This window comes from Lampetra planeri, chromosome 11, assembly GCF_965212315.1.
Source record: "Lampetra planeri chromosome 11, kcLamPlan1.2.h2, whole genome shotgun sequence".
In the NCBI taxonomy this organism is placed as follows: Eukaryota; Metazoa; Chordata; class Hyperoartia; order Petromyzontiformes; family Petromyzontidae; genus Lampetra; species Lampetra planeri.
Window position 1 is genome coordinate 2,890,949 of NC_136117.1, and position 15,501 is coordinate 2,906,449.

A 15,501-nucleotide genomic window follows, 5' to 3' on the forward strand; every position below is an offset into this window, starting at 1 on the left:
AGGAGTCTTAAAGAATGGTGATAATTGAGCAAAACAGATCAATTTACAGTACCGTACTGTATAAACTATATACTGTTTGTATTTATTAATTAGAATACTGTATTGTACAGTAATATGCAAAGTAAAAAAACCAAGGTAAATTCTGAGCCTACCTATATGAACTGCAATTTAATAGAAAGGCGGGAGATGCGTACATCCCGGCAGCATCCCAACGTACAGTATCGTACCTCGTACGCTGCTGAGTTTGCCTGCCGCACGAAATGTAAAATATTTTACAATTTTGTCGTATCGCTATCACCATCGTAACTCGGGGACTACCTGTAGCCACCTTGGCGCGCTCGCCGTGGAGGATGATCGGCGATCTGCCATTAACATGCTAATTTTTACCTGGCAGCCCTTTGATTGGTGGAAAATACACCACCAGTTACATGAACATTGGCTGCTGAAATTGGGCTACGCCCATTTCAAGCCTTTATAAACAGTTGTCTTTAGAAGCTAACCCCCCTTTTCCTGATGACGGCTGCTTGAGTTGCGATCGAAACGTCGTAGTTTTTTGTTATTTTCTTTGAACCTATCCTCGTGACTTTACCGAATGAATTTCTACAGTAACGAAAGCTTTAAGTCAAGATTTAATATATGTGTAGTGACATAGAATTGGTCACTACGTAGCATAGCGCTGGTTGCTGGCAGAGAAGGGGATCTGCAGTTGCAGCAGCCCTGTCTGTCAGCAGCAGAGGTGGGACAAAGTCATTGTTATGCAAGTCCAAGTCGAGTCGCAAGTCATCAAATTCATGACTCGAGTCTGACTCGAGTCCAAGTCACATGACTCGAGTCCACACCTCTGGTCAGCAGGTCACGTGACAAGCCATAGAGAGGGATGTAGGGGAAAGGTTACAGAGGTGGCACGTGAGGGAAGCCCTGGAACCTGCTAGTAGGTTCTAGAAAGGGAGTTTGGCCGGGGCGGAGCAAGGCCATGCTGGGAGGAGCTCGGGGCTGTTTGCTTAGAGTGGGATTCCCGTCGTGCTGCTGGAGTCTTCGCCGCCGTCAACGTCTTTACTGCTCCGCGTCGTCAGTCAGGCAGTCTGCCATCTGTCCTGACTGGGAGCTGTAGTTACTCTGTGTGGACTGTGAAGGCTGTTAATAAATAGAGTGCCTCCTACTTATAATGTCTCTGAGTCAGTCACTACATATGTATTTATTTGAAAAGCTACGTTTTGCATATGAAGGATACGCACAAGACAGAGGACTCCTATTACAGCACCTCTCCTGTGTTTGTGGAAGGAGCAAAGCCCAGTTGCAGTGCCAACCCCATTGGTTTTAGGTAATGCAAAGCAAATATGAGGAAATGGCACAGGCACAGCTGGATGAATAATGCTGCAGTGTTAGTGTACAGAAACATACGCACACACAGAAGAAGGTGTCATAAATTTGCCACCTGCCCTGTTATATATGGATGAGAAATGATTCCCATGGCAGTCTGTGTTTCTGAAGGCAACTTTTAATCTCTTATGAAAAAAACACGAATCTTGCAACCTGGGCCCTTGTGAAAGTAAACTTCAATGCGTGCAGGATTTATACAGACTGGCTGTGCAAAGGGCACCCAGCCAAACACAGCACACATCTACAAACGCCTGTGTGAGCACGATTTGATGGGATGAGACAGTTTAAAGCAAAGTTAAAGGTTATAGGGGTGTTTTTTTGTTGTAGAGGTTATTCATCGACAGGCAGTCAATGTTTCATCTCCGAAAACTTAAAAAGCAAATCTGGTAATCAATTTGTCCACAGAATATGAAATGGTGCAATAACAGCTTTCTTTAAACAATATTTTGTATTTGTTTAACTTGTCTGTCCTATTGACATGCTTTGGCCACTACCAGGCCGACTGCTGTAATCTCGCGTTACGTGACTGCTGGGGTTCTCTTCTCTCTAACCCACTTGTTTTCTTTATTTCTAACTTCAATACATATTTTTTTAACTTGATATCAGCGAGGGACTATTTGAAAGCGATACGCAAATAAGCAAAGGAATGTGCCCAATGAGGTCACACGAGTACTGGCAGGGCCAGGCATTGTACGGTGCCTGCTATTTGTATTTATGCAAAGCTAGAGGGCAGAGCTTGAGACAGCATGTATATGATGTCACGTGCTGTCTGATATTTGAATATGAATGAGATTGACAGCTACAGCTTGTTCTTTTTTAGGTTTAATGAATTGTCCAAGATCCTAAATGGAACAAAGTAGTTTGGGAACACGGCCTGGACTACGTCATTCAGTTGCCATGACAATTATGACAATGCCATTAATCGTCATGTGCTGACTCACCGCACTGTCTCCCTACGGAGTCAATAAAATAATTATTTTGTGGGATGTTCAAAGATGGTCGTGGGGGGGGGGCGCCGTGTCATGCTCGACAGAGCACGGAGACATTTGGGCTCAGTTTACTGTACTGGAAGGGATTCTGCCTTGGTGCAAGTGTTATCGCTCTGGGCTCGCAGCAATTGAGAGGTCACCGGGTTCAAACTCCCCGGCACGGTAGTTGAAGCAATGGGGAAGTTTCTAAAAATCCCCCCCCGCGCCCGTCCACCGAGCTGTATAAACCGGTTCATCGCAGTCTGTCAATTGGCAGACCGGCATAGAAATGTCGGCCAAATACCCTTCAGATGGGGCTCTCTCTAGAGCTCCCTATAGTGGAGGCCATTCTGCCGGCAGTGGTGTGAGTTACAATTTGACCTTTTACCACCTTGCATCATACAGATTTATTAATATTGTAAGTACTCATATGTATATAACAGCTAGTTATTTTTTTTTATGTGAAAATTTCTACAATAAGCAAAACTTGCAAAGCAGAACTCGGGGTAATTGATTGCATCGTTTGCATATAAGCAACATTTTAAGATACCAAGTTGGCTTCATCCCTGCCCAAAATGCACTAAATCTTGAAGCTTGCACATCAGATATTGAGAGCTATCCTCTGGTCTCAACCTTCACAACTCCTCGAAATCCCAAGCACTCCTCCTACTGGGCACCGGGCGACGTTTTAACTCGACTCCACTTCCTCCTGCTTGAGCCATCGCCGCCGCCGCCGGCTCTACCTCACCGAGTCGCGCTGGAACTTGGCGGACCGATCGCGAAATTGTGCTCGTTAAAAGTTATAATGAGAATTATTAGAATTATGACTCGTATACAATTTATTTTACCTCGTTTGCGCTTACTCTGCAGTGTAATAAATACCAAATATTCATACTAAATAAAAATCAACGAAATGTTCTAATTTGCAGAACTAATTAAGAAACCAACCACTAACTTCAAATACAACCACACACACACACTTCGTTACCAGTGGGTTATATACACTACTTGAAAGGCAATCTTACAACATCATTAAAATACAGTAAGCAGCCAACATCCCTCCGTAGTAAACAAATACAGTACTGAAATTGGGTGTTGACTGAGTCATGCTTTTTTTAATTTAACTTTTAGATTTTTCCAATTTATATTTAAATGTGTTACCAAGTCTGTTATGTGCATCGCCCAGTGTCAACACTCACTAACTGGCTGATTAAATCTTTACGTAAATGTATATTTACATGTTGAACGTTGTTCATTGTTGTGGGATGTTTGAACATTTAACTTTTTTCGCACCATATGTAGCCAACCGTGCTAATTGAAGGTGTGGGATGCAGTTTGCTCGAATGACGCGACTGATTCCATCACTGATTATTATAATTACTATTATCATTAAGATGACAACACAGAACTACTTCTGAAGTCCGCTTCAAAAGCCTCCTACTTATCCTCAGCGTTGCATTTTGTACATCGCACGGCAAACGGCGATGGTAGCATGGGAATGAATTCAATAATCCTGAGAGTTTTTGTTGAAGTCATGAACGAAATTTAACTTGCTTGAATGTTCTGCTTCCGTACGGCTGATGTAGATGCAGAGCAACAAACTACAAATTCACATTGAGGTGGTCAAGCCAGATAACCGCATCAGGAGCAAGCGGAGTGAATCGTCGCTGTGATGTCTCCTTCGTATTTGCGGATCGGGCATTGTAACGTTATATGTTGTATTATCTGTTCTGAATGACCACAGTCGTACACTGGCGAGTTTTTAATTTTCCATTTGTGCATCAGGTATCTGCATCTGCCATGGTTTCTGCAGTGGATGCGGTTTAGAGTGGACCATGAGCTTCGTGGATGATCAAAACAAGTGATTTATTATAAAATGGCGAAGGTGGGTTAAGAGGTTATACACTAAGCTAGCACCACTGAGGTCCTAGGTTTGCATCTAGGGTAACCACCCGTTCGTTATCTTCAGGATCTCGTGCGTAGTCAGTCGATGGAATCGGCCTGATCGCCAATGTCTGTACAAATAATATATCACAATAAATATGGATCGTCACTGCATTCGGCTGAAAACCAGCTCAAAGACTCGATATTGATTGATATGCAGCAAACAACGTTTGTGTAAAAAAAAAGGTCTATAGAAGCGACTTCAGAGGTAGATCTGTGACACACAAATATATCATCTTCTGTGGCTGTCTTTTCTTGCAGCTGCAGAGTACCAAATGTATTTTTGAATTTTTATTATCTCAGGGGACACGGTGTCCATAGCACATTGAAATAAAACTGGGGGAAATTAAATGACACGGAAATAGTGAGAACCCAGTTTAATAATCATGGGTGGCTGACCTGGATACGAAGGCCGGACATTGGCGGTGCTGGCTCAGTGCTCTGACACGGTATTTGTCCCATGTGCCACCCTGCCACCTCAGGATTGATTGGATACTTAGCCACCAAAGCAAATGGGGGGGGGGGGGGGGGCAGTAGTGGGGACAGTGATTAGCCTACACTGCGCTATGAGCCTGACATCCTGACGTTTGACTCCTGGCCACGGCTAACATCAGTGGCATGTAAAATCGGATCCGGTGTGGGGGGCCTCCCTCTGCCACTTCTCCAACCCGCACCTGTATGGTGAAGTAGGGTCAAACAACCCCTATGACCGAAACATGTGGAGGCCTTCATCAATCAGTGCTGTAAATCAGGGGTCCCCAACCCCTCGGCCGCGGACCGGTACCGGTGGGTGGCCTGTTAGGAACCGGGCCACACAGCAGGAGGTGAGAGCGGTGAGTCCGCGCGTGGCCCCCCCATTATTTTATTGACCACTTACGTCCGCGCTTCTTTCCCGCACTGCGCACTTGTCTCAGTCACAGTTTTGGTAAGCCCACAAGCTAACCCCTAGCCAAAATGAGTAAAAAACAAACGTCGCTGGAGAGCTTCTTTGATAAGGGGGAAAGACCCAATGATGAACCCCCCCCCACCCCGGTCCGTAGAAAAATTGTCTTCCACGAAACCGGTCCCTGGTGCCAAAAAGGTTGGGGACCGCTGCTGTAAATGACTATTTCATAGCCATTAACAATGTAACCAGCACCTCCGATGAGCACGGCTGGCTACGTACGGTACGGAAGAAGTTCAACGTACATACATACAGCACACAGCCTGTTACTGTGCTTGGTTACTCATAACAGCTGTTAGTCCACTGAACAAGAAGTTGCCTGGAAACGGCAATAGAACGATATTGCAATAAGTTTCACTCCGGGGCATAGAACTGGACTGAATAATAACGTCCAAGGGTTAGGTAGAGCGGACTCCTCTCCAAAGCCTTTCTTTATTATCCCAATTTTACTCTGCAAAAAAGACAACTTTAAAAGATGATTTCCTTCTCTGTGCAACAGACTCGTGCATAAATTACACAACAAGGAAACGTTGTTCGAATCCTCAGTGAAGATTTCAATATTGTATGTGGACTTTAACAGTTGCCATCGACAACCAAGTAATTTTTTGCTACCGTGGGATTGGCTTTTTAATGTAATTTTGACGTTACACAAGTCCAGATTAAAAATATATACATTTGGATGGAATGCCTGTGGACCAAATCATCACGAAATGCGCCCAGTCTTGCCAGATCCCAGAAGCTAAGCACAGATCCCAGAAGCTAAGCACAGTTGAGCCTGGTCAATGCTCGGATGGGGAATCACAACACAGTTGGTGTAGCCCGTGGAGGCTACATTGTCAGACAGTGCAGGATGCAGTACATCCATTGTTGTGCTGTACTTATTTACAATGCTCCTGCATCTACGCTCACCACCTTCACCAACCCGCATTGACCAGCATGGCGAAGTATGATGACATAGCCTCCTCCGAACGACCTGCACGGCATGGGGAGGAGGTTCTTCATCTAGATTGACAAAAGGGCTGTACACGTACAGAATACGAGAATTACAGTATTGAAATAAAACAAACTCTCCCTTTGAAATAACAATGCATGGTACCGGGTGAAATGTGAACCATGTGCCACATTTGGGTACGCATCAGAACATTCTGAGCCAGATCGGTTGGCTCCATCCGTGAGTGAGGCCTCACGATGCGCACAGAGCGGGGGTTGCACTCTGCTCATTCCGTAGACCCGTCGCATAGGAAGCCACGTGAGAACTGCACCCAAAGGGACCATGAGGCGACGCGGTGTGTGCACCTAGTCTGGCACAATCGCCGTGGCAGTTGTTGCTGCTGTACCTGTGCGCCACACTGCCCTTCTTGATTTCTGTGATCACCAGCGGCTCGCTCGGCTTTCTGTGAGTCGGCGCTGCAACACAGGACAACGACAGGAGCGTCACATCACGAAGGCGTTTTTGAGATGTATGAATAAAAAACAACTCCGCATAATTCAGGCAGCCCTCAAAGAGAAAAAAAAATAGGTGCCGTTTCAGGCAATAGCCCCTCTTCACAGCGGAGAGATGAGTATCGGAAATGCGTGTGTCTCCACCACGCTCGAACAAGCCTTCTGTGGGGCTCATCTCTGTTGGTAGCCCCGAGCAGCGGTGATAATTCCACATTCCCATTGTAGGGCCCAGTTTATCCACATTGACTTCTTTAACACAACTCTCGCTTTGCGAGAGTTGTGTTAAGGACCCCGGAAAGGTGAAGGTCGCGCTTTACTCCGGACTTGCATATAACTCTAAACTTTACCATTTTTTAACTATGTTTATCGTTTAAATCTTATCGTTATAAATGCATAATCACCACCACCATCAACTTCATCATCATCAAACCTCAGAAAGAGGTCAAGGATAAACACTAATATTAGGAGGAATTTGTTACACGACTCCTCTTATCCGCAGGAACCGGAGTCAATGGCAATGGAATTTTGTATGTGGCACAGATAACCGTCAACAGCAGCATCAATCCACAATAATAATTACTGATAAGCACGGACCGTAGGAGTAATTTGTTTGCCACTTCTGGTTCACTCTTCTGGCTTGTGAAATAGCCTTGGATAATTGGTGCAATATCTCCACGGGTAATAGAGGAGTTTCAATCCATAGAGTCTGGCCGTGGGTGAATAGGGTCACAGATACACAGAGCTATACTATACCTGTTTATTTACTTTTGAAAAATAATTCTACAATGTAAAATACACGTAGAAAACTGACAAATACATTTATTTTTTGACAACACGATTTTGGTACAGAGAACTTAGTGGATCACAAATCGTTAACCAAATCCCTTTAGAAATATTCTGATGACATCACACCACCCATTTAAACTGGGGGACATTGTCACAATTCTGACAACTGCCTGATAATGCTGGTTGTAACTACCCGGCAAAATGACGCACCTTGTTAAACGTTGTGCGAATTTATCCCCCGTTGAGTCTCCCCCCTCCTAATAAATGGCCCAGTGGCGTCGTGATTGTACCACTTGAGTGATGTAGGCGGGACTAAACGAGTCTTGCGGCGCACTGTAATGGGGCTCGTGCTTTATCCAATAAATAAATAAAATGTGTGGATTGCTTTCCAATAACGCTACCGGTGGTGTCGAAGCGGCGATACATTGGCAACTGTATTAATTCACAGTGTCGGGTGGAGGAGGGAGTACGAAACACATTATATGCACGCGATCCGACCTAAAAATAAAAACCCCAAAGATGAATCATTATATCGGTCGCGAAAGCCTAATGTGTTAAATTCAGAAACGTTTACGTAAAAAAAACTTTCCATCGTAGAGGACTGGTGGAAGAGATGCAGCAACGTGCCATGCGAGGAAAACATCGCTGCCCTGGAGGCCACAATGCTCTGATGGAGCCTGCGAGGCATGCTGGTTGGTGAAATCAGCCTATTAATCTTCTAATTGGTTTATTTTATCGAACACATAGCTCTTGGGCAAATATGAATGCTTGGGGAATGGGACGCATTACAACTTTAGAGTGGCAGATGTCAGCTTCGGGGAGCATTTGCATGAAAAGCACATAATTGCTCTCTCCAGAATGAGTATAGTGTGAATGCGTTTGCCAGTAATTGTGTGCAAACACCCACACAGTTGATTGAACGAGGATATGCGTGTGTGTATGTATGTAATGTAGTGGGAGTGCTAGTGGGAGTGGTATCGCAGCAGTTAGTGCGCTGCGCGACGAACGCAACGACCCGATTCCCGTTTATGGCTGCACCAGTGACGATTATCTGAACCACTCCTGGGCATCCCCCTCGGTTGACTCATCATCAAACAAGTACCTGGCACGATGTGTAAACATCAGCACTTGGAAGATAAAGGTGGCCAGGCGAGGTGCTGGCCTCCCACCCAACTTCGTGTGCCATGCTGACCTTCATAGGTGCTCGCTAACAGCACTTGTCCCTAAAGTCTGTTTAGCCTAAACAAACAAATGTCTGCAATTTAACCTGTAGGAGAAAAGTGCTGTGAGCACAGCACTCACTCGGTGATGGGTGGTGCGGTGAGTGAGTGGACGGCACAACACACCCGGCTGCATTTGTCTCTCCGGCGTTGGTGTTCACACGCCACCGCATACTCATTGAAAGCCGAGTAGACCCAGGCCAGGTTCAGAATACAAACCTCTACGAATATATATTGGCCAAGAGTGAAACCCAGGGAACATATTGGACATAACTTGCCCAGCCAGACGAAGGCCAAATCAGACAATACTTATTTGTTTTTGATCACTTCATCAAGCACAACGAAAGCTAAACAAACATATAATTTGGAATTCTTGAACAGGCCAGATGATTTGAAAGTAGACATGGCCAATGTTAGATTCACTAACCACAAAGAAAATATACTCGTAAAATAAAACCCATTTCACTGCCGCTGCCTGAGATGGCTTGACTGAGACAAAAGTCTCGTATCAGCACAAATATGCGTGAAGGAAAACACATTTAAAGACCCATTGCATACAACCACAAGCGAGTGATGAATAAAAGCCTAAAGCAGGGGTCGGCAACCTACGGCTCCGGAGCCGCATGCGGCTCTTTACGGGCTGCTTCTTGACGATATGTACGTATGTACAGTATGTACTCAGATGCATTGCGGCTCTTGAAATACTGAATTTTGTACCGAATTGGAAAGAAATGGCTCTTCTTGTTATTTTGGTTGCCGACCCCTGGCCTAAAGGATAATGAACAGAATAGGCCTGAAAGATCTTTTGGGGAAACTTAGTAAAAAGAAGAAGTGACCTTGCCTTCCCTGCATCCTGTATGTGGAGGCAATCAATTTCCATTGAACCTGTGGGGCTAATTGGACATGCTCAGGCACCGTTGGCATTGATTACGGTGGAAATTGCCGTATCACGTTCCGCACAAACACTGCCAGCCACTTTTGCCAGCAGCCCGAGCCAGCTGGGAGAGGAGTCAGTTGCGAGCAGCAGCTCGAACGGGGAGAAGTTGCAAATGCGAAGCCTGGCAGCATCACAACACACTCGTCGCTGCCTTAGGGCCAATTTATACATTTGCACTTCCTCCCAGAAACCTTCATGTGCGTGCCTGTGTGTGTACATGACTGTGTGAGGAACTCACATATCCATTGGCTGGGCCATGTAGCTCGCATGCCGAGCCACCGCATGCCTAAACAGCTTTTATTCGGCCGGATCGAGGGGGATAAACGGGCACGGCACGGGCTAGAGAAGAGATGGAGTGATTCGGTACAGGAGGACGTGGAGCTGAGTGGACTTGCCGATGACCGGTACCAGCGGTGTCAAGATCGGCCTCTGTGGAGGAGGCTCGTGAAGGACGCTACTGGGCAGTCGGAGGCAGTCGCCCTCCAACAACAATGGAGGGGGTAGGAGCGACGCTCACAACAACGAGCGGAGTGCCAGGTGGCTAAAGCACAGCAAGTTGGCACAGCAGGGGGCACAGATGGTGCATTGGCCACTCATCTCAGTCGACCCGTGGCACATGGGTCTGCCCCGTGACCTCCTGTCAGTGAGCGTTCAACACAAGCGTCGTGGTGACGTCACCGCCACTTCGTGGCGAATGGCGGTTGTTGTTGTTGTACGACTATGGGGAGCGGTAGTGTAGTGGTTAGCGTTACGCTGCGCTAACCGCCGGCGGCCCGAGTTCGATTTCTGCTCATGGCCAACGCCGGTGACGATCATCTGAACCGGTTCTGGGCCTTCCCTAGGTCGACTCAGCCTCAAATGAGTACCTGGTGCAGTGTGTAAACATCGCCACTGGAGAGACAAAGGCGTTCGGGCAGGGTGCTGGCCACCCATCCCCTCGTGTACCATTCCGGCCCTCATAAGTGCTAGCTAACAGCACTTGCCCCAATAGTCAGTTAAGGCTATAGGGGAATGTTTGTTTGTGTGCAGTGGGGTCGTGGTTAGCACACTGTGCAATGAACGCGCTTACCTAAGTTCCATGACCAATATCCTGCACATGAATAATAACGGTGACGAATTTCTGAACCAGTCCTGGGCCTCCCCTCGGTCGATTCAGCCTCAGTGTCTGGTGCCGTGTGTAAGCATCAGCACTGGGGAGACAAAGGCGGCCAGGTGTGGTGCTGGCCACTCAGCTCTTCGTGTGCTGTGCCGGCCTTAAAAAGGCAACCCACAAACAGCACTTTCCCCAACAGCCTGTGAAAGGCTAAGCGGGGGATCGTTGTCTTTGATTGTATATTGGCAATGCTTACTAACTCACTAGCACATGCATATTAATTCTAAACGACTGTGTTGGCAGTGGTGGACAAGTACGGACGAGAGAACACAGTACCACCATTGTATTTGTTTAAATATGGGCAGTAATTAATATGGCAAAACATTAGCTGTCGGGCTCGTCCACCAGTCAAATAATTAGCGCTGCGCCGCATGCGGCTGGCGGCTCCGCTGAAGTCTACGCAGCTGCAGCGCGACTGCCAGTCGCTCGCGAATATTCCGCCACGAAGCATCGGACAGGGACGCTGCTGCAACACGGAGGGAGAGTGAGAAGATCTCGGGTCGATGGTTTATTGTGAAAATTCGGTCACAGTTCCTATGATCACTGTTACATTGCTTTTATGGCTTTATTTTGGTGATTTCGAAAAGTTTTTTCGTTTGGCCATGTTTGTTTGTTGTAGTACAGAGTTAGACTGATGTCCTTAATCTAAGTTGTCTTGTGGTTATTGTTGTTGTTTGACTTGCATCCCACTGGGATTTTTTCACACAGCGTTGGTGTACAGTGCTTTTTCTGCAATATTTTACTGTCTTTTCTTGGATTTTATGTTTGCACATAGTCACATAGTCACTTTAAGATGTTTTCTTGTTCATGTTTTTGTTTGTTGCGGTTGCACCCGATTCAAGAGCCGAATGGCTCACAGGGCTATACCTAATAAATGAAACTGGAACTGAAAACTTGCCCCTCTCCTCTACGTATCGATGTCAAATCCCCACCGCCACCCTCCCAGTCTGAAATGCAGATGTTGGCCGAAGCTGGTCCCCTTAGTGTCACGCGATGGCGCGAGACGAGGGGGAGGTAAACGGTGGAGTCTCAAACAGGAACCGTATTGAAGACTCGACTAGGTGGGTATCAGCCCTGATTCCTCCCTCTCTCTCTGCAGCCCCAACTGCAGCGGGTACCGCTCTCGACCGCATCGCAACAACCGCACATTAAAGAAGGTGTGGAAATATTTTGTTCATGAACAGAACGACCAAGGACTTAGCATACTGCGAACCATCAGGCACACATCATTGATGACTGCCCCCATATTCTGGTGGGACAAGTAGACTCCATTCAGCTACCCCAATACAACACACGCGTGTTCTGGTGGGGCAAGCGGAACTCCACTCAGCTCCCACCCCAGATGCTGTGGAATGGCGACAACGCCATCTAACAGGGAGATGCTGTTGCTGCCACACCCACCCACAATGGATGCTATCTATTGCCTTTCTATAGCCCCATGGTGCGTTTTAAATTCGTCTATTTCATGAATTTGAATATTTTGTTGTTATGCTTGCTTCCTGAGGAAAGCCTGCCTGCCTGAGTCCCAATACACTTTTTTAAGGTAGGCCTGTCAAGTTCTCAGTTGGTAGCGACGTTGTCCCGAGTAATTTGCAGATACATGTCGGCATTTGGATGTTTGGCCAATATCCGTGACATTGTGTGTGTTTTTCTTTATAGCTATGGGATGGAACCGATAATCTGAAGGAACCCCCATGCACAACATGGGGAGAGAACATATAAATGCCACACAGAGAGGCGCCCGCTTCGGGAATTGAACCTAGGTCCCTCTTGCGCTGAGGCATGAGTGTTACCACTGCGCCGCCCTGGATATATGTATGTGTGTTGACACGTATCCGCGTGCAAAAGAGAAGCGTACGCATCCAGTCTCAAACTTCTGTTTTCTCAGCTCAACATATTTCAGCAGTCTCATCAGGCTTCATGGTGTCAACAGGTCTCCAACTTTAATTATCCACTCTCTATCTCTGACCTCTATACGTATGTGCTATGAATATGGGCGATTGTCCGAAGCATCACCTATTGTATATGTTTTCATTCATTTTGAAACCACACGGTGTTATTTAGGAATGTGTTGAGTTTTTTTTTGTTTCAGTTGTGGCTGCTCCACACAGCAGCAATGCAGCCTTCATCAGAGCACGATACTTGAGATCCTATTCGCTGCACAGGCACTACCCATAGAGGCATCGGTAATCACAATGATCTCTCATACTGCCCATAGAGGTATCGGTAGCCAACCACAATTATCTTTCACACTGCCCATAGAGGCATCAGTAGCCAACCACAATGATCTTTCACACAGCCCATAGAGGTATCAGTAGCCAATCACAATTATCTCTCATACAGCCCATAGAGGAATCAGTAACCAATCACAATGATCTCTCACACTGCCCATAGAAGCATCAGCCAATCACAATGATCTCTCACACTGCCCATAGAGGCATCAGCCAATCACAATGATCTCTCACACTGCCCATAGAGGCATCAGTAGACAATCACAATGATCTCTCACACTGCCCATAGAGGCATCAGTAGCCAATCACAATTATCTCTCATACAGCCCATAGAGGAATCAGTAGCCAATCACAATGATCTCTCACACTGCCCATAGAGGTATTGGTAGCCAATCACAATGATCTCTCACACTGCCCATAGAAGCATCAGCCAATCACAATGATCTCTCACACTGCCCATAGAGGCATCAGTAGCCAATCACAATGATCTCTCACACTGCCCATAGAAGCATCAGCCAATCACAATGATCTCTCACACTGCCCATAGAGGCATCAGTAGCCAATCACAATGATCTCTCACACTGCCCATAGAGGTAATTACATTGTTCATGCATGAACCAAAGAGACAGGAACAAGTTATCATTGTTAGGGGGAAAATGTGTCACATTATTAACTTGTTTGCCCTCTTGGCCTTCACAGATGCTCGCTAACTAATACAGCGGGATTTAGACTTCACATTTAACACTTAAAAATATGAAAATATGGATTTAAAAAATGTCATTTTTATCAGGGCCCCATGGCATATACTGTAGTACGCTTTCAACTATTATTCACTCGATATCCGTGGCCTCTCTACGTGCTATGAAGAAGGGCCATTTCCCAAACAGTTGCTTATGATATATTATTCCTTTATAGTGCCGTTGACGAATGTGTGTTAGCTTTTCGTGATTTGTGCCAACAAAGCAGCATCACCAAATCGTCAGTATGAACATGAAAGACAGGTGTGGTTTTACATTGTCCTCGGGTAGCTTTGTCTACATATTAGATCACTTTTCGCAGTTGCATTTGCTTATGAGGCCCAGCCCTACTGATGCGACTTAGTCAGGTTGAAACCTGTCCAAATGCTTGTTTAAAGGGACTCTACAACGGAAACTTTACGTCAGACAAAGGTTCTAAATGTGAATGTATTAACCATTATATTTCCTTTGCGCAATTAACAAAGTGATTTAGCTCTTGGATTTACCGTGCAATAAAAGCCAATCTCCTTTCACCTTTGCTGTCTTTTCGAGGAAATAAAAAAAGGGGCTTCATTTTTAATTTGCAGTGGCAGCACACAGAAATCCCGAGCTGTGAAGCCAGGAAAATCTGGCACACACCACGGCTCCCCATCAAACGGTGGTATATTGTTTCTATATTAAAGTTAGCACACAGAATGTGAGGAAAAATCCAATGTTCACGGAAATAGATTGAACTAACATCTGTTGAATTCTGGCAACGGTGAGCATTGCTGAACAAGCGCCTCGTGTAATGCGTTTATAAGTGGGTTTCGTGTGCGAGAGTGTGTTCGCAGTGGTATGGGTGGAGTGGTGGCACTGTGGTTAGCGCACTGCGCGATTAACCTGGTGACCCAACTTTCGATTCCTGCTTACGATCAACATCAGTGACGATTATCAGAACCAGTTCTGGGCCTCCCCTTCGTCGACTCAGCCTCAAATGAATATCTGGTGTGAAGTGTGAACATCGCCTCGAGGAGACAACGGTGATCAGACGTCGTGCTGGCTACCCACCCCCTCGTGTGCCATGCTGACCTCTATAGGTTCTTGCTCACACCTCTTGCCCCTAAAGTCTGGTAAGGCTATACAGGGGAACTTTGTCTTTGGTCAGCCAACAATAACAAAAAGCAGAGGAACGATGCTCACAACAATGCGTGGAGCACCAGGCAGATAAAATGCTGCAAGCTGGCAAAGGGGGAGAGCACAGGTGGTGTAACTGTCTGTCATCCCAGTCTATTATCCCATGGCACCTGGGTCTGTCTCATGACCTCCTATCAACGACCCTTCGACACTTCACGTCGCCTCAAAGTGCACCTATCTTAGCACGAACAGTGTGAAGACATCACCGCTGCTTAGTGGTGAACGGTGGGTATTGTTGTTTATGTGCGCCGGCCTTCATAGGTGCTCGCCAACAGCATTTGTCCCAACAGCCTGTTAAAAGACCATACGGGAGATCTTTGTCTTTGTGTGTGAGCACATGTCTGTGTGTGTGTTATCTCTGTGCATGCACATGTGTTTCCGTGTTTCTTTGACATGGATGTGTGCGTGCTACTGCTAGTAATTGGAAATCTCACACTTACACGTGATGGTAATTCCCAGCTCCACGCCTTTCTTCTTGGGAAGTGTGACGTGGAAAGTGCCACTGCTCGGAATCACCGACTCTATGAATAAAATACACAACAACAACAGCGAGCAGGATTGCCTCCATACTTCTACACAAATG

General features: G+C 46.2%; 1 protein-coding gene across 2 annotated transcripts in view; it reads right to left on the minus strand.

The window, feature by feature from the left end:
* The window catches only part of LOC144721212 (glutamate receptor-interacting protein 1-like), a 338,853-nt gene that overhangs the window by 56,099 nt on the left and 267,253 nt on the right, over positions 1-15,501 (minus strand). For both annotated transcript variants that reach the window (XM_078598644.1, XM_078598645.1), the window contains 2 exons: positions 15,359-15,439; positions 6,573-6,642 (listed from right to left, as the gene is read on the minus strand). In XM_078598644.1, coding sequence (XP_078454770.1) covers positions 6,573-6,642; positions 15,359-15,439 — 151 coding nt within the window. The remainder of the gene's footprint in view (positions 1-6,572; positions 6,643-15,358; positions 15,440-15,501) is intronic.